Source organism: Equus quagga, chromosome 11, assembly GCF_021613505.1.
Source record: "Equus quagga isolate Etosha38 chromosome 11, UCLA_HA_Equagga_1.0, whole genome shotgun sequence".
Taxonomy (NCBI): domain Eukaryota; kingdom Metazoa; phylum Chordata; class Mammalia; order Perissodactyla; family Equidae; genus Equus; species Equus quagga.
The window spans coordinates 42,038,192-42,060,692 of NC_060277.1; the positions used below are offsets into that span (position 1 = coordinate 42,038,192).

General features: G+C 46.1%; 1 protein-coding gene across 1 annotated transcript in view; it reads left to right on the forward strand.

Moving 5' to 3' along the window:
* The window catches only part of GABRR2 (gamma-aminobutyric acid type A receptor subunit rho2), a 45,895-nt gene that overhangs the window by 13,663 nt on the left and 9,731 nt on the right, over positions 1-22,501 (forward strand). The window contains exons 3-6 of the mRNA XM_046674714.1: positions 14,821-14,888; positions 16,492-16,715; positions 17,475-17,557; positions 17,757-17,897. Of these exons, the coding sequence (XP_046530670.1) occupies positions 14,821-14,888; positions 16,492-16,715; positions 17,475-17,557; positions 17,757-17,897 (516 nt within the window). The remainder of the gene's footprint in view (positions 1-14,820; positions 14,889-16,491; positions 16,716-17,474; positions 17,558-17,756; positions 17,898-22,501) is intronic.

Below are 22,501 nucleotides of genomic sequence, written 5' to 3' on the forward strand. Positions count from 1 at the left end.
CTGTTGACAAAGGTGTGGGCAGGGATCAGGGAAACCAGCGAGCCCTGGCGAAGCCGTGAGGCAGGAGGAGTGGGGAGCCATTACCAGGCTGAGGCCAGAAGGATGAGGGGAGGGAGTGGTTTCCTGAATCTGGAAAGGGGCTAGAGCTGAGGAAAAGGGCTGTGGATAGGAGCCATGGCCCCGGGAGAAGGCTGCAGCCTGTAACCCTGCAGGGGATGCTCTGGAGAGAGTCAACTGCTCCCACCCTCCTCCTGTCTTCTTTACGTACTGGCACTGTCATTGGCTGAACCCAACCAGAAGGCAGAAGGGAAGGGCCTGCTGTGGTCAGTGGCAGCCTTGGGCTTGGGCCAGGAGCCCTGCCATGGCCACCCAGCTGCCCTCACCTCTGGGGCCAAGAGGACATGCCCACCTGGGGTCTCCTTTCTAGGCCATGCTGGGGGCCTGGGACCCAGAATGACCTGTCCACACAGCCCTGAGTCTGCTTCCAGGACCTGCACAGGCCTCTTCCCCAGGGGAGCCCCCAGGGCGACTGCACCACGCAGGTGCGCACGCCTTGTCCTGAGAGGTGGCCGACAGGTGGCTGCCGGAGGGGGCTGGATGGGAGCTGAGATACGGGGTGGGGTGTCACATGCACACACACACGAGGTTCTTCTCTGTGTGGGGCGCTGCTGTGAGTGGGGAAAGAAAGGCAGCTGAGAAGTGGGGCCCGTTCTCCCTGCCCTGCCCTGCGCCCAACCAAACTCTGAGGAGACTGAGAGTTCTGAAGTGGGACTTGGCCTTCTGGGTGGATATGGAGGTGTATTTGTCAAAGAAGTAGGATAGGCTGTGTGCCATTTTGCAGTGTCTTAACTTGCTTATAGCCTTTAGATATTCAGGCATACAGCATGTGGGTCTCCGGTAGTACTCTTGCAGGGGTGGGCTGCAAACGTGGGTGCTGTCCCTCAATGCTGTAAATGTTGATGCAGCCCCTGGCACAGAGCAGGGTGGAGCAGAGTGGAGAGCGGGTCTGGAAGGGTAAATTGAGACCACCCAGCGCAGACCCAGCGGTCAGGTTGAGATTGAGTGAGTCGGGGGACGGGACCCAGCCTGTGAGCAGGGGCGAGTCGGGGCACTGGCTGGGCCTCTAGTGCCGTCCCCATGTCCAGATCACAGGAGAGAAGACAGCACACGTGTTGGCTCATGGGCTTCCTTGAGGTAACTGCACAGCCCGGTGCTCTGCCTTCTGAGCGAACCTGCAGATTTTCCGTCAGCTCTGTCTCCAGTGGCTCACCCTGGGAGCTGCGGGACCCTTGCTCATCTTCCCTCCTCATCCTTGTCCTTTCCCCCTTCCAAATCAATCATGTTAAATCCATTCGTCCATCAAACTATCACTCAGATCTGCCCCCTCCGACCCCTGCCCCACCCCTTTAGCTCGCGCGTTCTCACTGTGTTCTTGGTGAAAAAATCCTAGACCTTGCAATGGTTTGTGGCCCTCCACTGCTTAATCCTCCCCAACAAAGTCTTGTTCCTTACTATTTCATTTAAATTTAAATCGGTTACTATCCTTAAATTCAGTTAAAATTTTCTCTTTGGGAGGCACTAATGATAAGAAGGTTGGAAGCCCTGCCTACAGCAACACCATAGCACCCACCCTCTGTAACCAAGTTCGCCTTCTGGGTTTCCCATATTTACCAGATGAAATGCAGCCCCCACCTCCCCCACACTGGGTCCTGAGACCTCCACAGTCTGGCCCAGCTGCCTCCTCGGCTCACTCTGCTCTCCCCAGTGGACCAGGGCTCTTCTCTCCTGGAATGTTCTCTGTCCACGCACATCGGTGCTTGTTTGTGTCTGGGAGCGTCTGTCCACAGCGGCCCCCTGTGCCGTCCTGCTTCATCCGACATCTGTCCATGCCTGAGCCCAGCTTAATTCCATTCCTCTAACATGAAGCATCTCTTGGCTATTTTGAACTGTACGACCTTCTTCTTCTTTGAAATCTTTGCACAGATCCATTCTTTCACTCACTCATTGGTTAATTAATTAATTTGTTCACAGTGTAATGATTAAGAACATAGATTCATTTCTGGTTTCTGGTTATCCACTCCTTCATAATAAGCCACCCTAAGACTGTGGCTTAAAAAATAATGCATTATTTTTGCTCACAAATCCGGGTGACTGAGCTCAGCTGGGTGGTTCTTGCTCGGGGTGGGGGTAGGTGGGGGGCAGTGGTTCTCATGTGGTTGCCCCAGATGGTGGCAGCTGATGTGTCCTCTCAGAGGTATCTCCATTCTCATGTCTGGTGTGGCGGTGGGAAGACTAACACTGGGCCTGAAACAGCTGGGGCTCCTCTGGCATCATGGCATCATTCCCATCATTTTCCCTCTCTCTGGTCTTTCTGTAATCTGGCCACATGGCAGCTGAAGAGAAACCGGCAGATCCTGGAAGTTTCACAGCATCGTTACTCCTGCTGCATTTTATTCCTCAAGCGAACCACGAAGGTCCGCCCCGGTTCAAGGGGAGAGGAATTAGACTCCATCTCTTGGTAGCAGGAGTGTTAAAGAATTTTGCAGACCTGTTTTAAAACCGCCACTCTGTGGCTGTGCTGCCTGGATTGGTCCAGACTTCAGTGTTGCCTCTTAATAGCTGTGTGACCTTGGGCTGGTTCCTGAGCCTCTCTCTTCCTCAGTGCCTCACATTTAAAAGGGTAATAATAGTTCCTGCTGAGAGGATTGTTCTGAGGATTAAATGAGTATTCTGTGGCTCTTAGCACAGTGCATGGCACCTAGGAAGTGCTTAATAATGTTCGCTATTTTTATTAAGAATGTTCTGCGCAGCACAATGCGGGGTTAGAGCAGGTGGGCTGGAGGTGGACCGCCTGGGATCAAAGCGCGGTTGTGACTTCCTCTAGCTGGGGACCTTTGTCACCTTTCTAATGTCAAGTCTCACCTGTAGAACGGGTATCTGCCTTGCTGGGGTGCTGTGAGGACAGACTCAAGGGTGCTATGCGAAGCACTCAGCACAGCCCAACACAGCAGAGTTGGGGCGCCTGAGGATGGTAACAGTGGTGGCCGTGTGTCGAGCACTGGATGCGAACGTGATAAAGGCACGGCCCCTGCCCCGAGGAGCCATGCCCTGGCCCCCTGCCGCGCATCATATGCTCCCTTAGGGCCTGTCTTGGGGTCAGGGCTTCTACTGCTGCGGCTACTCTGATCTGGTTCTGCCCACAACACTTCTGACACTGATGTGTGGGTTTCCCACACCAGGCAATCCTCCAGTTCTCTGCTGACACCAACTGGGTGCCCTATAGTTTACTTCAGTTGTCACACTAAGTACCGGGAGTTAGCGTAGACCCCACAGGGCAAGGGCTCAGTTCCAGAAGACTGCCTCCCCCTTCAGACACCAATTACAAGGGGTGGGTCCCCAAGTTACCTGGACTTCTGTCCGACTTGGCTATAGAATCAGAGGTTCCCACAAGCCCCTCCTCAGGTTCAATAAATTGCTATAATGGCTCACAGAACTCAGGGAAATTAGTTACAAAGAGTATTATAAAAGACAGATGAACAGCCAGATGAAGAGGTACACAGGGTAGAGACTCGAAGGTTCTGAGCACAGTAGTTGGGGTATGCCACCCTCTCTGAATGTGGATTTGTTCACCAACCGGGAAGCTCACCGAATCCTGGTGTTTAGGGTTCTTATGGAGGTTCCATTACATAGGAAGGACTGATGAAATCATTCACTATTGGCGATTAACTCAATCTCCAGCCCCCTTTTCTCCTCGGAGGTCAGGGGATGAGGTAGGTGTTCCAGCCCTCTGATCACATGGTCAGTTCTGACAACCAGCCCCCATGCTGAAGCCAGCTAGGGGTCCACCTTATAGCATAAACTCAGGTATGACAACCAGCCCCCATGCTGAAGCCATCTAGGAGTCACCTCATTAGCATAAGCTCAGGTATGGTTGGTAGGGATTTGTTATGAATAAGAAAGACATTCCTCTCACCCCTCTCACTCAGGAAATTACAAGGATTTCAGAGCTCTGTGTCAGGAACTGGGGAGAAGACCAACTATGTATTACTATATCACAAGTGCTGTGTCACTTCGCAAGGTTATTGTCTATGTCAATGAAAATAATCCCTAACCAATCTATAAATGAAAATTTGGGTGAGTTTATTCTGAGCTGAAATCTGACGACCATGGCCTGGGGCCTTTCTTCCCAAAGGAAGAAAGGGCACCAAAGAAGTGAGGTGCACAGAGTGGTTATATACCCCCATACAGGATGTCTCACATATGATTGAAATGTCCCTCCCACAATAGTCACAGGATTGCCCTGTCGGCACAGTGCTTGATGGACACAGCAGGTAGTGGGTCTGCTGTCTCGGAGGGCATAGCAGGAGGCAAGCCTATTGTCTCAAGCTGGGTGGTCACAGGTGAGCACAGCAATCAGTTCCTAGCCTAAGGAAAGATGCTTAATCCTTAAAGAAATGCCAAGGTTGGGAGGGGGAGGGAAGTTGCACCTTTATCTCAAGGGCCTTTGTTCTTGCCATAGGGAATGTCTAAAGCAGATATACAATGCATGCTCAACGGCCTCGGTCAGGCCCTTTTGGAAAGACAAGGTCAGGCTGAATTAGGTTTATACCAAATGGCTTCCTCATATATCCTATTGCTTGCCATTTTTATTTGTCATTTAGTTACTTCTGCAGCTGGACTGTCTCCAATGGGCTGCCTTCCTAAGGAATTTTCTAGGGTAATTCTGACACGTGCTTTTCACCTTGGATCATTCTCTGGTACCACCCCCACTGAAAGTGCCCTCTGTGTTTGGGGCACAGACTGTGGGCACAGACCCTCCCTGATGGCCTCAGGGCTCTCTCAGTCTTTACTCTGTGACCTCCTCTCTAGGAGGTGTTCAGCCCTAAACTTCCAAGCCACAGGAGTCTGGCCACCAAAGCCCCAAATGCCACTTAGCTGGTCCTGCTGAGGCCCGTGGAGTGAGCTCCAGGTTCCAAGGAGCTGTGGCCTCCTCTTTTGAGTGTGTTTTGGAGCTCGTGGCTCTGCCTCCCCGCTTCCCCATGCTGGGAGGGGTCTAGTGCTTCACTGTTACGTTGGAGGGTAACTGGGCAGGGGAGCTGAAGTTGGGGAGAAGGCTGGCCCTCCTGCAGCCTTTTTCGCAGGAGCTACTGCCCTTGGAGGAGACCCTTATGACTCTTCCTCAGCACCCTTGGCCCTTCTCTCCTGGAGCACAAACCCTAACTTGCCACCCACGCCCTGCTCCTACTCGCTCCTTCCCCTAAAATTAGTCTTCTCCTCCTGGCCTCTCCCTCACTCAGCCCCTCCTCTGCAGTCCCCCTCGGGGCAATCTCACTCTTGCCCTCTCCTCCTTCATGACCCCATCTGAGCCCAGGTGACCAGAGAGGTCACCATGCTCCTGAAGGACAGGATGCTGGTGACAAATAAAAATGACAAGTAATAGGATATATTGGAGTATATGAGGAAGCCATTTGTTGTAAACCTAATTTGGCCTGACCTTGTCTTTCCAAAAGGGGCTGACCGAGGCCATTGAGCATGCATTGTATATCTGCTTTAGATATTCCCTGTGGCAAGAACAAAGGCCCTTGAGATAAAGGTGCAACTTCCCTCCCCCTCCCAACCTTGACATTTCTTTAAGGATTAAGCATCTTTCCTTAGGCTAGGAACTGATTGCTGTGCTCACCTGTGACCGTCCAGCTCGAGACAATAGACTTGCCTCCTGCTACGCCCTCCGAGACAGCAGACCCACTACCTGCTGTGTCCATCAAGCGCTGTGCCGACAGGGCAATCCTGTGACTATTGTGGGAGGGACATTTCAATCATATGTGAAACGTCCTGTATGGGGGTATATAACCACTCTGTATACCTTACTTCCTTGGTGCCCTTTCTTCCTTTGGGAAGAAAGGCCCCTGGCCATGGTCCTCAGATTTCAGCTCAGAATAAACTCTCCCAAATTTTCATTTATAGATTGGTTATGGATTATTTTCATCGACACCACATATAAAATAAAGGAAGATGGGCACAGATGTTAGCTCATTCTTCCTCAGCAAAAGGAGGAGGATTGGTGGTGGATGTTAGCTCAGGGCTGATCTTCCTCAAAAAAAAAAAAAAAACTTGTTAGATACCCAGTGGAGACTTCTTTTAGACTTTAACAACAAGTAGGGTCAGAGTTTGGATCAGCGATCAGGCTCAGGAAGGAGACTGAGAATTGTCATCAGCTGTAAGGGGAGAGCCGGTCATGGGAAGGGCTGAGTGTCTGCAGGGCAGAGAAGGGGCCCAGGGACCTCAGAGAAGGAGCCAGGGAAGAGCTGTGTTGCAGAGACTGCAGAGGGAGGAGGTTTCAACAAAGGAGGGGTGGCCATCAGAGAGAAGTCCGGGAGGCCAAGGTCCAGGAAGAGATTCCTGGACTCAGCAAGTACAGTAGGGACAGGACGGGATATAAGTAGGAAGTGGAGACAGCTGGTGGAGACGGGAGAGTAGAAGAGTTTGACAGCAAAAGGAAGTGGTCACCAGGACATGGGACATTAAAATCTCACTTCTGGAAGTCTGCTTAAAGGTCAGTTGTCCAGTGGTTCTCAAACACAAGTGTGGAGTGTCATCACTGCAGGGCTTGTGTAAACCCAGACTCCTGGGCCCTACCCCAGGATTCGCTGCTTCAGGAGGCCTGGGGTGGGGCCGCAGAATTGCATCTCTAAGAAATGCCCGGTGATGCTGATGCTTCTAGTGGAGGGGAGTGCCCCTGATCCAGGCCAGCCTCGCCCACCCCATCTCACCCCAGTTGGATGGTTAAATGCCTGCCATGTGGCACTCACTGCCTGCTGAGGAGGCAGCACTCACTATGAGAAAACTTGGGCATATTTTAAAACTGAAATGTTCAATTACACCCACCAACAACAGCAATGTCTCAACCATTATTTCAAATTAACTCAAACTTTGCAAGAAGCCTTCAAGGAAATGGGGAGAGCCATGGAGGAAATGCAAAGTCAAGGCATCCAACCTGCAGTGATGAAAATTCCATTCACTATGTATGCATCCATGAGATGAGATTCATCCATGTCATTGCAAGAAACTATAATATTTGATTATATGAATATAGCAGAATGTATTTATCCTCAACTGTAGAGGACATTTGGGAGGTTTCCAGCTTTTAGTTATTACAAAGATTGTTTTGTGAACATTTTTGCATATGTGTCTGTGTACACATTCACGGTACATTTCTAAAAGTGGAATCACTGGGTCGTAGGGTGTGTATATCTTCCATTTTACTAGAAAACGCCTTCTAAGGTGGTTGTGTCAATATATACCCCTGAGTGACAATGTAGGAGAGTGCCTGTTGGTCCATATCCTTGTTGACACTTGGTGTAGTCAGTCTTTCCTTTGAGCCAGTTTTGTTACTATATAGTAATAATGTCTCATTGTGGTGCTAATGGAGCTATTAATGTAATGGCACACTTTTTTCATGTGTCTATTGTTTATTTCCTCTTTTTTGGAATGCCTATTCAAGCCTCTTGCCTGTTTTTGTATTGGGCTATCTGACTTTTTCTTAGTAAAACTCTTCAGAGTTATTTATATATTCTGTATATGAGCCCTTTTGTCAGTTATATGTATTGTGAATATCTTCCCTCACTCTGTGGCTTGCTTTTCACTGTCTTCATGATGTCTTTTGATAAGTAAGAGTTCTCGATTTTTTCAATGAAAATTTTTTATTGAACCGCACATATACACAAAAGCACACAAGTCATAAGTGTACAGCTTAGTGAATTATCAAACAGCAAACACCTTCCTGTAAGCAGCACCTAAATCAAGAAACAGTGTTTCCAGAACTCCAGAACTCTCTCCCTTCCCCCATCAATCTCCGCCACCACCGACAACCGTTATCCTGATTTCTAAAGCCAAGGATTAGTTTTTCCAGATAGTCTTAATTTTAATGTAAATTTATTAGTCTTTTCCTTCTGGTTAGTGCTTTTTGTGTCGTGGTAGAAAAGTGCATTGCTATTTGGAAGTAAGAATTTGTTACCTGTGTTACCTTGTGGATCTTAGCTGTTTTGCCTTTCACATTTGGATCTACGATCCACCTGGCGTTGTCTTGCACGTTGCATGATTTTCATATATGTAGCCAATGGTTCCGCGTTAGTTATTAGACACCCTTCTCTCTTCAGTGATCTGCAGTGACACCTTTATGATAAGAAGTCCAATGTTCTTAAATGTGTGTGTCTGTTTCTGGACTCTCCACTTTGTTCCATTTGTCAGTTTGTCCATTTTTATGCCAGTCCTTCACTTTTTAATCACTGTAGTTTTATAATAAATCTTGATATCTCGATGAGCAATTCCTCCCACTCTATTTTTCTTCAAGAAGGACTGCTATTGGACTTTCGAATTTGCTAACAATCTTTTTTGTCAAGTTCCACAAGAAAGCCTAATAGGATTTTTGTTGGAACTGCATTGAGTCTATAGATTAATATGGGGTAATTCATATCTTTGCAATATTGAATATTCCAATCCATGGACATGATCTATTTTTCCATTTATTTAGGTATTTTAAATTTCTGTCAATAATGTGTTGTAGTTTTCTTCATAGAGGACATTCAGATATTTTGTTAGATGTATTTCTAGGTACTCATTCCGAGCTTTTTTTTTTTTAAAAGATTGGCATCTGAGCTAACATCTGTTGCCAATCTTCTTCTTCTTCTTCTTCTTTTGTTTCTTCTCCCCAAAACCCCCCAGTACATAGTTGTATATTCTAGTTGTAGGTCCTTCTGGCTCTGCTATGTGGGACGCCGCCTCAGCATGGCCTGATGAGTGATGCTAGGTCTGTGCCCAGGATCCAAACTGGCGAAACCCTGTGCCACCAAAGAGGAGCTCGAACTTAACCACTTGGCCACAGGGCTGGCCCCGCCTAGGTATTTGATGCCACTGTTAATAGCATTTTTGAAAAATTTCCTTTTTTTAACTTTGCTAGCATATAGGAATACAGTTGATTTTTGTGTCCTGAGTCTGTCTTCAACATCCTTATTAAAATCTCTTGTGCTGGGGCCAGCCCTGTAGTGCACTGGTTAAGTTCGCATGTTCTGCTTCAGCGGCCCAAGGTTCTCTGGTTCAAATCCCGGCTGTGGACCTATGCACCCCTTGTCAGGCCATGCTGTGGTAGGGGTCCCACATAAAATAGAGGAAGGTGGGCATGGATGTTAGCTCAGGGCCAGTCTTCCTCAGCAAAAAGAGGAGGATTGGTGGCAGATGTTAGCTCAGAGCTAATCTTCCTCAAAAAAAAAATCTCTAGTTAATTCTAATAATTTACCTACTGACTTAAAAAAATGCATATACCCAATCTTATAACATACAAATAATGGTGGTTTTGTTTCTTTCTTTCCAGTTGTCATAACTTTTTTCATTTCTTACCTTATTGTACTGTCTAGGACTTTCAGTACAATGTTGAATAGAAGTGGCATTAACAGGCATTCTTGTCTCATTCTCAATCTTAAGGAAATTTTATAACACTTTACCATTAAATATGATATATACCATAATTAAATGTATTTTTTGTGGCTAACTCTTTAAGTTCCCTTCTATTCCTATGTGTTTTTAAAAATCATAACTGGGTACTGATTTTAGATTTTCTTTTATCAGTTGAGATAAATTTTTTTCTCTTAGTTTGTTAATGTGGAAAATTATATTGATAGATTCTATATTTATAGATTCCATTTTACACATTCTCAATTTTTTAATCTCTTTGTACTTAGTACACTTAGATATTTTATTTTATTTATTTTTATTTTTTGCTGAGGAAGATTCTCCCTGAGCTAACATCTGTGCCAATCTTCATCTATTTTGTATGTGGGTCACTGCCACAGCATGGCTGATGAGTGGTGTAGGTCCACACCTGGGATCTGAACCCACAAACCTGGGCTGCCAAAGCAGAGCATGCTGAACTTAAGCACTGGGCCATGGGGCTGGCCACATGGCTTGATGAGTGATGTGTAGGTCCATGCCCAGGATCTGAACCTTTGAACCCTGGCCCGCCAAAGTGAAGTGCACAAACTTAACCACTATGCCACTGGGCTGGCCCCTCTTTTTATCTTTTTTTTTATGTTTACAGTGTATAGAGTGATGTCTTTATCATTCCTGATATTAGCGATTTTTGCCTTATTTTTTGTTAGATCAGTCTCAGAGTTTTATTAATTTTATTCATGCTTTCAAAGAACTAATATTTCACTTTATTGATCCTCTCAGTTGTATATTTGTTTTCTATTTCAATACTTTGTGTCCTTACCTTTATTGTTTCCTTCCATCTACTTTAATTTACTGCTCTTTTCCTAACTTTTAAAGGTGGATGCTTAGCTCATTAAATTTAAACATTTCTTCTTCTTCTTCTTTTTTTTCCCCCACCAGATTCCACCAGAACATAGTTGTATATTTCAGTTGTGGGTCCTAGTTGTAGCATATGGGATGCTGCCTCAACATGGCTTGATGAGCAGTGCCGTGTCTGTGCCCAGGATCTGAACCCGAGAAACCCTGGGCCGCCAAAGCGGAGAGCATGCAAACTTAACCACTTGGCCATGGGGCCAACCCCTCTTCTTTTCTGATATATTCAGTTAAGGTTATAAATTTCCCTGTAAGGAATACTTAGTTTGCATTCCATGAATTTTGATATGTAGTATTTTTTTAATCGTTTAGTTAAAATTCTCTAATTCTCATTATAATTTCTTCATTGATGGATCTTCCAGAAGTATATTGCTTAATTTCCAAATACATGGGGATTTTCTAGTTACACTTTTCTTATTAATTTCTAATGTTCATCGAGTTCATACTTTATCTAAATTCCAGTTTTTAAAAGTTTGTTGAAATTGCTTAAGGGCACAGTACATGGTCAATTTTTGTAAATGTCCAGTGTGTGCTTGAAATGAATGTGTACTATATGGTTTTGCATTCCTTGTCCTATACATGTCTATTATGTCAAGTTTGTTAATTGTTCTAATCTTATATGTCCTTATTGGGCTTTTTTGCCTGCTTGTTTTATCAAGCCCTAAGAAAGATGTATTAAAATCTTTCATTATGACTGTAGATTTGTCTGTTTCCTCTTCAATTCTGTCCATTTTTGCTTTCTGCATTTTGAAATCATATCATTAAATGCACACAAATTAGAATGGTTATATTTTATTGGTGAATTGAATAAATTGGTCATTTATTGTTATGAAATGACCCTCTTATCTCTACTTTCATTCTCTGTAAGTCTACTTTGCTTGATATCATATGGCTACACCCAATTTCTTTTGGTTATTATTTGCATGTTATGTCTTTTGCATCCTTTTATGTTTAACTTTAACATAGCTTACATTTTCAATGCATCTCTCTAGACAGCATAAAGTTACGTTTTGTTTCTTGATCCATTCTTATAAACTTTCAGCATTTCCGAATTATCAAGTCTGAAAATATTTGTTAACTGGAGCATTTAGTCTGTTTACATTTATTGAATTATTTATTTATTGGTTTTAAATCTATCATCATTTATTGTCCAACCTATTCTATGTTCTTTCTTTTTTCTTTCCTTTGTTGCTTTCTTTTGGATTGATAATTTTTTGCTATTCCTATTTTGACTTTCCTATTTTAGTTTTGAAAATACATGCTCACTATTTTTTGGTGGTCCCTCAGAAAACAACATGATTCCTTGACTTATCATCTGAGTATGTTAATTAGCTACTTTTACTGTTCTCCTGGAGAACACAAAGACCTCAGAATACTTTTACTCCATTTACATCCCTCCCTACTTAAATATTGTTTTCATTGTGTATTTTTGTTTCGTTTTTTCAACCCCACAAGACATTATTAATATTGTTCTATATAGTCAATCTTCACTTATAATTATATGGTTTTTTTAATACATATTTACCATTTTTATTCTTCTTTATTTGTTCTTGAATCTCCAGCTTTCCCTTTGGGATCACACTCCTTCTGTTTGGAAAATCACCTTCATTTAGGGCAGGATGCCTGTCGGCAGATTCTCTCATTTTTAGCAGTTTGTCTGAAAAGTCTATCTCACATTCATTCTTGAAGAGTTGGTGGGGAAGAAATGACATATATCTTTATTTCAAAAGTGGATAAATTCCTAACGTGTGCTTTCAAGGACCACACCAAGAAAAATAACGTCAGAAAGGCTGGGACCCAAGAAAAGCCCTTGGCTAAACATGTATTTCCTGTAGGCTGCCTTGAATTTGTCACCTTGCTGGCTCCACTACCTGAAATCCCACCAAGGACTTGTATTTGGCTTACCAGATCCCTCTCTTAAAGCAGAAAACCCCACAGCTGTGTTAAGGGGCCAAGGCATGGATGCCTAGTTTAACTAGACTATATTCCTCCTAATACCTGGTAGGACTCAGTCCCACTCAAAACATAAAATTGTTCACAGGAGGAGGAGAGGACCAGTAATTTGGAAGAATTTCTCCCAAAACCAGGTAGAGAAGGGCTACAAAATGGAGAGTTCAGAAGAGCTCGGAAGTGTTGGCCTTGGGCAGTGGGGTAGGTTAAAGAGAAAGGTCAACTCCATTGCCGCTCAGACGTAGGAGGGCAGGGCCATTGGTTCTGTTCAAGCTTGTGGTGTGAGTGCCCCTGAATGTAGCTCTAGACGCTCCTGCATGCACAGATTGTTCACCTCCAGCAACCAGGTTCCCTGAGAGCCTGACCTGCACTCCCACGTGGGCGATACCTCCAGAGCACTGACGCCACCCTCACTGGCTTTATCTGATTTCTCTTAGAACGGAGGCTGGATCTGCGAGAGCAAGGCCGAGAGACACAGTAACAGGCACCCAGCAAGCTGATATATTGTATCTGGAAAATGTCCTTTGTCAAAACCAGCTCCTGACCGAACACTGTGCTCATTATCTGAAAACCAGGCCGCTGGGAAATGGGTCCAAAGAGAGTGATAGCTATATCGTTTCTTCCATTTGGCTCTGGAACAGCTAGGTGTTGCAGGTCACGTGAGACTTTAGAGAAAGGAAGAGAGGGGGAGCGGCGAGCCAGGTGGAGTATAGCACACCTTCCATGAGAGGCAACGCTGCTGGGGGTCGAGAGCTTTGCTCTGGGCTGTTTGAATATCTCAGGCTAAGGCAGGCCCAGAGGATGGGGAAATTAACCAGCTCCACTTTCCCCATGGCATTGTGGGGCGCACAGAGCCCTGTGCAGGGGCGATGGGGTCCGGGTCCTGGGAGAGGCCCTGGCCAGGCTGCGGGCAGACCCTCCCTCGTCTTACAAGCCTCTTGGGTGAGAAAGGCAGGCCAGTCAGGGGACCTCCTCGCCACACTGAACATTCCACTCCTGGCATCTTCCAAGCACTCCTGGAGCTGAGAATAAGAAGAGAATGCGGCTGTTTGGGCAGGGATTTCTCCTGGTCCCTGACCGAAGCCATCAGTTGAGGAACACGGGAAAATAAGAGGATCAGTTTACACCCTGATTTATCTGAGAGAGAAAAAGTAAAAATAAAAAGTAAAGCGCTGTACTCATTTGCTTTCACATTTGGGAACACAGAAAATATCCACTAAATCCCACTAGTAATAAATAAAATGCTCCCATTCTATGAGGCTCAGCCAAAAAAGCAAATCTTTAAAGGAGGGATTGCAAGTATTAGTAAGCCTATGGGGGAGACGTGGGGGGAGACGGTGAACCCCTCCAATGTCCTGGGTCACCTCCATGAGGACCTCCTGCTGCCGCATTTGGGCTGAACCTGAGGACTGAGCCTTCTAGCTCCTACTCCACCTCAGAGCTCCGATCCTCCTTCCCTTCCCACCACCAGTCTCAGTCCCTTCCAGTCCTTCTCCCCCCCTGAAACCCAAACTGCCCTGCCACCCTGAGGTTCTCTGGTCCTGCACCCCCAGGCGCAGCAGGGCTGGCCTCAAGATGCCCTCTCCCCGGGAGGCCCAGCCCAGCTGCCCCCCGACTCTCTCAGAGAACTTTTGTACTTGTGAGTGTAGCGGTCTTCGTTAATATGCTTGACAGACACAGATTTCCAGATATTCCCATTCTAGGGGTTTTGAAATATTAATATCTGAAAAAACATGTTATGGGAGCATAACATATACACAGAAAACTACACAAGTTATAAGTGTACAGCCCACTAAGTGAACCTACCAATGTAACCATCACCCAGCTCAAGAAATAGAACAGGAAGCCATAGGTAAACCCATAGATAAGCATGATTTTAGAAAGCTTGCCTCAGGCCAGATAAAATTGGGTGTTGAGTGTCTGTACTACGTATGTATTCTTGTACTTTTCATCTGACATGTGCAGTTTCAAAATCTCACACAGTGTCGTCTTTCACTGTGATCTAACTGTGCACAGACAAAATTTTGTCTCACACCAGGTCGAAAGCTTCTGGAGGGCAGGACCCTGGCTATGTGTTCAATAACTGAATGAATCCAGATCTGGCATGCAGGTGCCCCGACTCTGGGCTAGAGGCTCAGGCCTCATTCTGTCCTTTATGGATGTCATGGGAGGACAAGTGACTAGGGTCCCCACTCAAACACTAGAGCAGCGTTTTTACCTCTGCCCTACAGAGACAGCCCTGTGATGTAGAAAGTGGTAATCCAGCTTGTTGACTCCTCCAACAAACATCCCCGTTGGCCCAGGAAAGGCACGTAAGGCAGACACAGTCTCTACCCTCACGGCAGAAGCTCAGGAACCCAACACGTCAGGAATTTGCAAGAAAACCCTTATAGAATTGGAATCACTGCCTCACCCTTGCTCTAGCCAGACTACCCAGGAAGAGGTTTGGGGCTGTCTCACAGCCAGGTGGCAAAGAGAAATGCGCCATAACCAGCTGTCTTTGCTCTTCTGCAGGCCCTGCCATCCCAGTAGGCGTGGACGTGCAGGTGGAGAGCCTGGACAGCATCTCGGAGGTGGACATGGTACGCAGCGCCCTTGGCAGGGCAGCCCTCAGGGCAGGGTCTTGAGACTAAGTTTCTGCGAGAGCCATGGCTGGAGGGCTATGTGGGTGCAGGCTGTGCCTGAGTGGGCACAGCCGGGGATGGGGGGGAGACAGCTTGGAAGTGGAAGTTGGCCCAGGTGCAGTAAACTCTAGAGCAGAGGTTCTCAAGCTTCGTGGGTAAAAATAACTTGGGGAGTTGGTTAAATGCAGATTCCTGGGCCCTGCCTGATTCAGAGTCTCTGGGAGTGAGGCCCAGCACTTGACGTTTTGAACACACTCCTGAAGTGGTGCGTGTGGCCAGATGAACACACTTGGAGGAGCACAGAGGGTGGGCGTTTTCAGACTGACGTTCTGTGGTTCTTTGATCTCCAATGCCCGCGGAGGGCATAGCTTCCCTACGTGCCCTTGGCAGTGCCCAGTAGGGTCAGGTGGTAAGGGAAGGCTCTTTGAAGAAGTCTCATTTCAGCAGAGACCTGAAGGATAAGAAAATGACAGCCATGGGGAGGGCCAGAGCAAGAGCATGGAAAAAGTGCCCGAGGCAGAAGAAACAGGAAGTTTACAAACTAAAACAGCAGCGTAGGAAACAGGGAAATGGGGTTAGAGATGGGTTTGGAGAGGTAGGCCGGTGGAGGTACTCTCTCATGGGCGAGCCCTGCAGGACAGCTAGGATGGGGTCTGGGTGTGGGGGTTGAGCAGAAGTGGGTGCTACGTTCTGACCCCTCCACCGCCATGCATCTTTCCATCCTTCCTCCACTTGCTCCAGAATCGGATCTTTTGGGCAGTCATTGACTTATTTGCACTTGTGTTTTAGCTCTGACTGTGGTGTAAGGCCCAACTCTTGGTTTAAGGCATCAACTATTAAGGCAGGCGAGGAGACACTTTTTTTTTTTTTCCTTTGTTTTGGAAAAGAAGTGGGAAACACTGTTTTCTCCCCCATGCTTTTGAGGAGACACTTTTTAACAGGATAAGCTTTCAGGCCGAAATTATAATAGATGCGCAGCTGCCCATCCCCTCATCTGATCATCCCCTGATTTTTCTATCTTGCAAATATTTATTAAGCACCCACTATGTGCGTTTCCAGGCCCAAAGTAAGGCCTGGGGATTCAATGGTGAGCAAGACACAACTGTACCTTCAAGGATCTCACAAGTCCAACAATGATAGAAACTGTCCCAAATGGGACACTTGACTGTCCAGGCTTCTCGAAGTGTCCACTAAGCTGAGACTGAATGGCCAACCAGTAGGTAAAGGGCCTTGTGTGCAAAGGTCTAGATGAGGAAGAGCAGGCCTCTGGGGAAGTCCTGCAGGCTGTCAGCCTCGCAGCTGCAGGTTTCATTTGCAAAGCCTGACAGATGGGCAGCTCAGCCTCCTGGCTCCAAACTCACGATGCACAAAAATGAGTCCTTCTCTCTCCCGTTCCTGCAGCACCACCGTCTTGGCCATTGTCCCACGGGGCTGCAGAACTGTCACCTCTGACTCTGGAGGCTGAGGCTGAGGTGTCCATTCCAGTGGTGGCTGGTGGGTGGATTGTAAGGCAGGAAGCTGTCTAAGCCATTTCTGTCTGGTCTCCCTCCGGCTCCCACAGGACTTCACCATGACCCTGTACCTGCGGCATTACTGGAAGGACGAGAGGCTGGCCTTCTCCAGCACCAGCAACAAGAGCATGACCTTTGATGGCCGCCTAGTAAAGAAGATCTGGGTCCCCGACGTCTTCTTTGTTCATTCCAAAAGGTCATTCATCCACGACACTACCACTGACAACATCATGCTGAGGGTGTTCCCGGACGGGCACGTGCTGTACAGCATGAGGTAACTGCCCGTGGGGTCACGGCTTCTTTGTCCGACGCCGTTCTACTATATGTGGTCCTGAAGAGTTTGTCGCTGTGGTTGGGTCTAAAGGCTACTGGGTGGTACCAGTCTTCCTATGCCAGTTAGAACTCTCTCAAGATAAAATGGCCACCCTCGTAGCCGGTGACTTCCCTGTACTGGGGACCTTAAGCTTAAGTTAGGAGGCTAGTCGGGCCTGAAAGATTTGAGGGAGACAATGACCTTATATGTACCTTCCACCTCTGAGAGCTTATGATTCTAGTTTATTGGTAATAAAGATTTTAAATAACAACAGCTACTGTTTATTGAGCGCTGTTGCAGATTGACTTCTGGGCTAACTGGAGGGATCACACAGTCTTACCCCACATCCTCCAGCCTGCCTGTACGGCTCACCAGAATTACATGCTAATAGCCTTGGGTGGCGGCTATGGAGAGGGGCATAACCTCCTGGGCATCTCTGGTGGGGCTGGTGAGGGCAATGCCCAGAGAAGGGTGCAGGTGTGGGCCATTAGCAGATAATGTCCTCAGTAGCTGGGATCCAGGCAGAGCACCAATAACATCTCCTATGGAAGTTGAAACTCTCAAAGTTAAGGTTCTGCAACTTAGACACCTGGGTTTCCAAACTTCTGCAGTAGACACGAGGAGGCAGCTGCAAGTGGTCGGCTGTGTTCTCTGCCTCAGGGCAGGCGTATGAGCTGAGCATGTCCTGCACGAGCCCACGTGTGTGTTTGGGTTGTCTAGGATTACGGTCACTGCCATGTGCAACATGGACTTCAGCCACTTTCCCCTGGACTCCCAGACCTGTTCTTTGGAGCTGGAAAGCTGTGAGTATCAGTACTCCACATGACAAATCTTTGCCTTATTCCCTCTTCGATCTTTGTGCCATTTTAGTAACCATGAGACTGAGTAGGGCCTGCCAGGGTTAAGACCTATTCACTCCTAGGCTGGTATGGGATTTCCCTGTTGCTTCACCCTGCATCAGAAGCAAAGGAATTGAATTAACTTATTTTCCTCTCCCCAAAGATGCCTATACAGATGAAGATCTGATGCTGTATTGGAAGAATGGGGACGAGTCCCTGAAAACAGATGAGAAGATCTCCCTGTCTCAGTTTCTGATTCAGAAGTTTCACACCACTTCCAGACTGGCCTTCTACAGCAGCACCGGTAGCTAACTTTGCCACGGTCTGATTCCAATGTGAAAGAAAACACATTAGAATTCTTCCTCAGCCTCAGCCTTTTCCCCCTCCAGTGAAAATGCATTCTTCTTATTAAAATAACACATAGTCCTACAAAACACCAATGGCACTTAAAAGCAGAGAGTAAAAAAGTTGCTACCCTCTGAAATCCTATGGCCAGAGGTAATCATTCCTAACAATTTAGCAGACACCCTCACAGACATCTTGCTTTAATTATGAAATTTCCCAAAAGTGAGTTCATATGTTACGTGCCATTCTGTAACCTGATTCGTTCAACTTGATATAGACAGATAGCTTTCCAAGGAAATGGATTTATTACCTATATTTAAGTCTGTAGATTCACTTTTTAATAGTTAGCATGACCTCTTCTTGGACCCTGGGCCTTGTTTGAAGCTTTGAGAGGATCCATGTGTCAGCTCTTCTCTATTCTCACCCTTAGCGCTTGTATTAGTTTCCCAGGGCTGTCATGACAAAGTACCACAAACTGGGTGCTTGAAACAACAGAAATTTATTCGCTCATGGTTCTGGAGGCTAGAAGTCTGAGGGCCGTGCTCCTTCTGAAGGCTCTAGGCCGGAATCCTTCCTTCCTCTTACTGGCTTCTGGTGGTTGCTGTAGCATTCCAATCTCGGTCTCCGTCGTCACACGGCATCCTCCCTGTGTCTCTGTGTCTTCATATAGTGTTGGTTCTGGGTATCTATGTCCAAATCTCCCCTTTCTTTAAGGACACCAGTCATTGGATTATGGCCCATCCTAATACACTATGATCTCAGCTTTCCTTGATGACACGTGCAAAGATCCTACTTCTAAATAAGGTCACATTCACAGGTACTAGGAGTTAGGACTTCAACACATCTTTCTGGCAGACGCTATTCAACCCACCACAGCTCTGCAGGGGCTAAGGGACCCCAGAGGACTTCTCACTTCATTACCCTTTGTCCCAGTGCTGAGAAGCCCAGGCCCTTCAGCAGGAAGATTTTGTGCTGTCGTCTGCCCCTGCATGGCCACCATCTCCCCATTCTTCTGCCCCCACCCACACTCCTTTGTCCACAGTATCAAACACCAGAAAAGAGAGAGCCCCAGCCAAGGTTGTGTTGGTGCTGGGGCAGCCAGGTCTGCTTCCGTTTATGCCCACAGGGCTCCGTCTCACCCCTCTCTTCTCTCTCACTCTGATACGAATTGTCACACGGTTCTCCTTTCTCATGTATTCTTGGCAGGTTCAAATCAACTCTTTCTAAAATCATTTTTAAGAGTTTTTTATATAACCTTTATCATGTGCCACTGTTTTGAATACTTTATATGAGTTAACTAATTTCTACCCAACAAACCAATGCTGTAGATATTATCCCCAGTTTACAGATGACAAAACTGAGACTTAGAAGGATTAAATTGTTTATTGAAGTTACGCAGCTGGTAAGTGGCCGGGCAATCTGCCTTAGTCTCTACGTGTACTCGTCTTAGATGTTTCTCGTATTGGACTAGCATACTCGTTTGTTTGTGTTGTTCCCCATTCAAGCCTTTCTGGAGTCCAGTTTGAATGCATCTTGCACGCCCATTATTTATGATGTACCAACAAGTAGGTTTATGATCCCACCCCACAGGGACTGTGATCTCACCCAAGAGAGCTCACTCTGTTTGGAACACAGACTGTACATTTTCAAATCTCCTGCTTCCCTCCTAGTGTTTCCAAGGCAAATCTCCCTCGTTTTCTTAGAAGGAAAGGATAATGGAGTAGCCTTTCCTGGAATAAAGGCAGCTTTCAGCCCTTCCAGAAAGACCCTGTGCAAACCTAGGGAACAATCTGATTAGCTTCATGGATGCCAATTTAGGTAGGGAAAATAGAGCTGACGTGATCGGACAAAGGCTGTGGGATGAATAAATGATTAGTAGTTTCTGTCATTTTGAGGATCACTTTCTATTTATCCACTCCACTGAGAGCACCTGCCTCATTCAAACAACCCAGAAGCCTACACAGGAATTGTCTGGACCCACCCTATTGTTCCAGCCTTTCCCTGTTGACCCAACCCTTCCCTTACCTGACTCGGTACTAACCTTCCACTCCAGCCAGATGCCCTTTGTCCCCTCAGCAATGTTTCTCCAGGTGCGGTCTGAGGTCCGCCTACATCCGAACCACCAGGGGAGCGTGTTTGACAAGCAGATTTCTGGGCCCCCTTGCAAGTTCCTGAGTCAGGATCTTAGGCACTGGAGCCCATGAATCTGCATGTTTAACAAGTGATTTGCATGCACATCAAAGTCCAAAGACCATTGCTTTTAGCCAATGTTCTCAAAGTATGGCGCTCAGACCAGCAGCATCAGCGTCACCTGGGAACTCTGGAGGTGGAGCCCAGCAATCTGTGTTTTGATAAGTCCTCCTGGGGTAGAATACACATTGCTGGGCCCCATCCCCCACAGTTGCTCATGAGTAGGTCTTTCATGGGCCCCGAGAATTTGCATTGCTAACTAGTTCCCAATGAAGGTCTTGCTGCTGGTCCAGGAACACCCACTTTGAGAACCACTGCTCTGAGTTAACGTTTCTCAACTCTGGTGGCACATTAGAATTTCCTGGGGAAACTTTTTGTTGTTATTGGCTACTATTTTTGTGTGTGTGGCCTCAACAAAATATACATGACATAAAATTTACCATTTTAGCCATTTTTAAGTGTACAATTCACTGGCATTAAATACATTCTCAATGTTGTGCACCATTGCCACTATCTGCTTCCAGGACTCGTTTATCAACCCAAACAGAAAGTCTGTCCCCGTTAAACACTAACTCTCCATTCCCCCTTCCCCTCAGCCTCTGGGAACCACTATCCTATTTATGTCTCTATAAATTTGGCTATCCCAGGTACCTCATATAAGTGAAATCATACAACATTTGTCCTTTTGTGACTGCCCATTTTACATACCATATAATTTTGAGGTTGAGCCATACTGTAGTATGTGTCAGAATTCCATCCCTTTTTATGGCCAAATAATATTCCATTGTAGGGATATACCACTTTTAAAAAAGTTTTATTGAGGTCATAATAGTTTATAACATTGTGAAATTTCAGTAGTACGCTATTATTTGTCAGTCACCATATATTTGTGCCCCTTTACCCCTAGGCCCACCCCAACCCCTTTCCCCTCTAGTAACCACTAATCTGTTCTCTTTGTCCATGTGTTTGTTTATCTTCCACTTATGAGTGAAATCATGCTTGCATGTACCGCATTTTTTATCCATTCATCTGTTGATGGACAGTTGAGTTGTTTCCACCTTTTGGCTATTGCAAATAGTGCTGCTATGAACCTAGGGAAGTTTTAAAACATAACCAAGCCTAGGTCCCCTCCCCAGACCAATTCAGTCAGAATCTCTCTGGAATAGACCAGGGCTTTGGAGCGTGGTAAAGCTCCCAGGGACTCCACTTCTCCTGCAATAACCCATCTCCTCCATGAGTTCTCTCTCAGTCATTCCAGCCAATAGTGACTCGGGTCTCTTTCCCAAAACCCAAGCGCACCGCTTATACTGATGGGCCTTTTAGTACTTAGGTATACATGGTTCCATATCTCAAGCACTTCCGTTCTGTGGGACTTCCATTCAGTTCCTTGAAAATCCTTAAGGGAAGGAACCAAGTTCTAGATTTCTCTCTATCCCCTTCAGCCCTTAGCATAGCACTCACACGCAGAGACCCTCAGTGACCACTGCTGAATTAAAGGGACGTTGTGTGAGAAGAGCCCTGTCCTGGGTGTTGGAGACCTGAGTTCTGACCCAAGTTCATCCATGACTCAAGCCAAGGTCTTAGATAAGCCTCTGGGAGTCTCCTTATGTCCCAAATAAGAGGGTTAGACTCAATCTGGGTTTCAGTTATTTACATGACCTCATTTATTTATGTAATACCATTATGATGTTTGTCTTACTTATGTATCACCAGTGCTGCCATAGACTTAATTTTTTCCTTTAAGTCAACTCCCTTTTTGAAATTTACTTTGAAAAGGAGCTTTACATCATTATAATCAATGGGAAACTGGTTTCATTTCCCGTAAATAGAAGGTGACTTTAATAATAAATGTGATGAACACAAACGAAAAAAGTACCTGCCTCTGTACCCCTGAAATCATCTGTGTACCCCACCATCGTGTGTACCTCACGCTTTGGGACACAGAGCTGGACCATTTCTGAGTTCTAACGATCTCTGATAAAGCTGGGCTGAGATGGGACTCGGGTGGGGGTGTGCACACAGCTTCAGTCCACTTTACACATTGACGCTATCCTTGACACCATCTGTGGTCCCAGTGGTTGGGTAATGATCTTGTGGATCATTTGAAACCTTACAATTTCAGTCCTTTTAAACAGCCATTCATTAGTGATTCTCAAATTGCCATATTGAAATAGATAATGTCTACATCCTCATTTTTTCCTAAGGAATGATCAAATGATAAATGACTTGCATAAGACAGATAGAGTGACTCCACAAGGTGGATGGAGTGTCAGGAGTGGAACTGACATCAGATTTTATTGTTTTATTTTTAGATTTGAAGCCTTTTAAAAGCGTTACTTAAATATTTTTAATATGGTAAATCTAAAGTATATT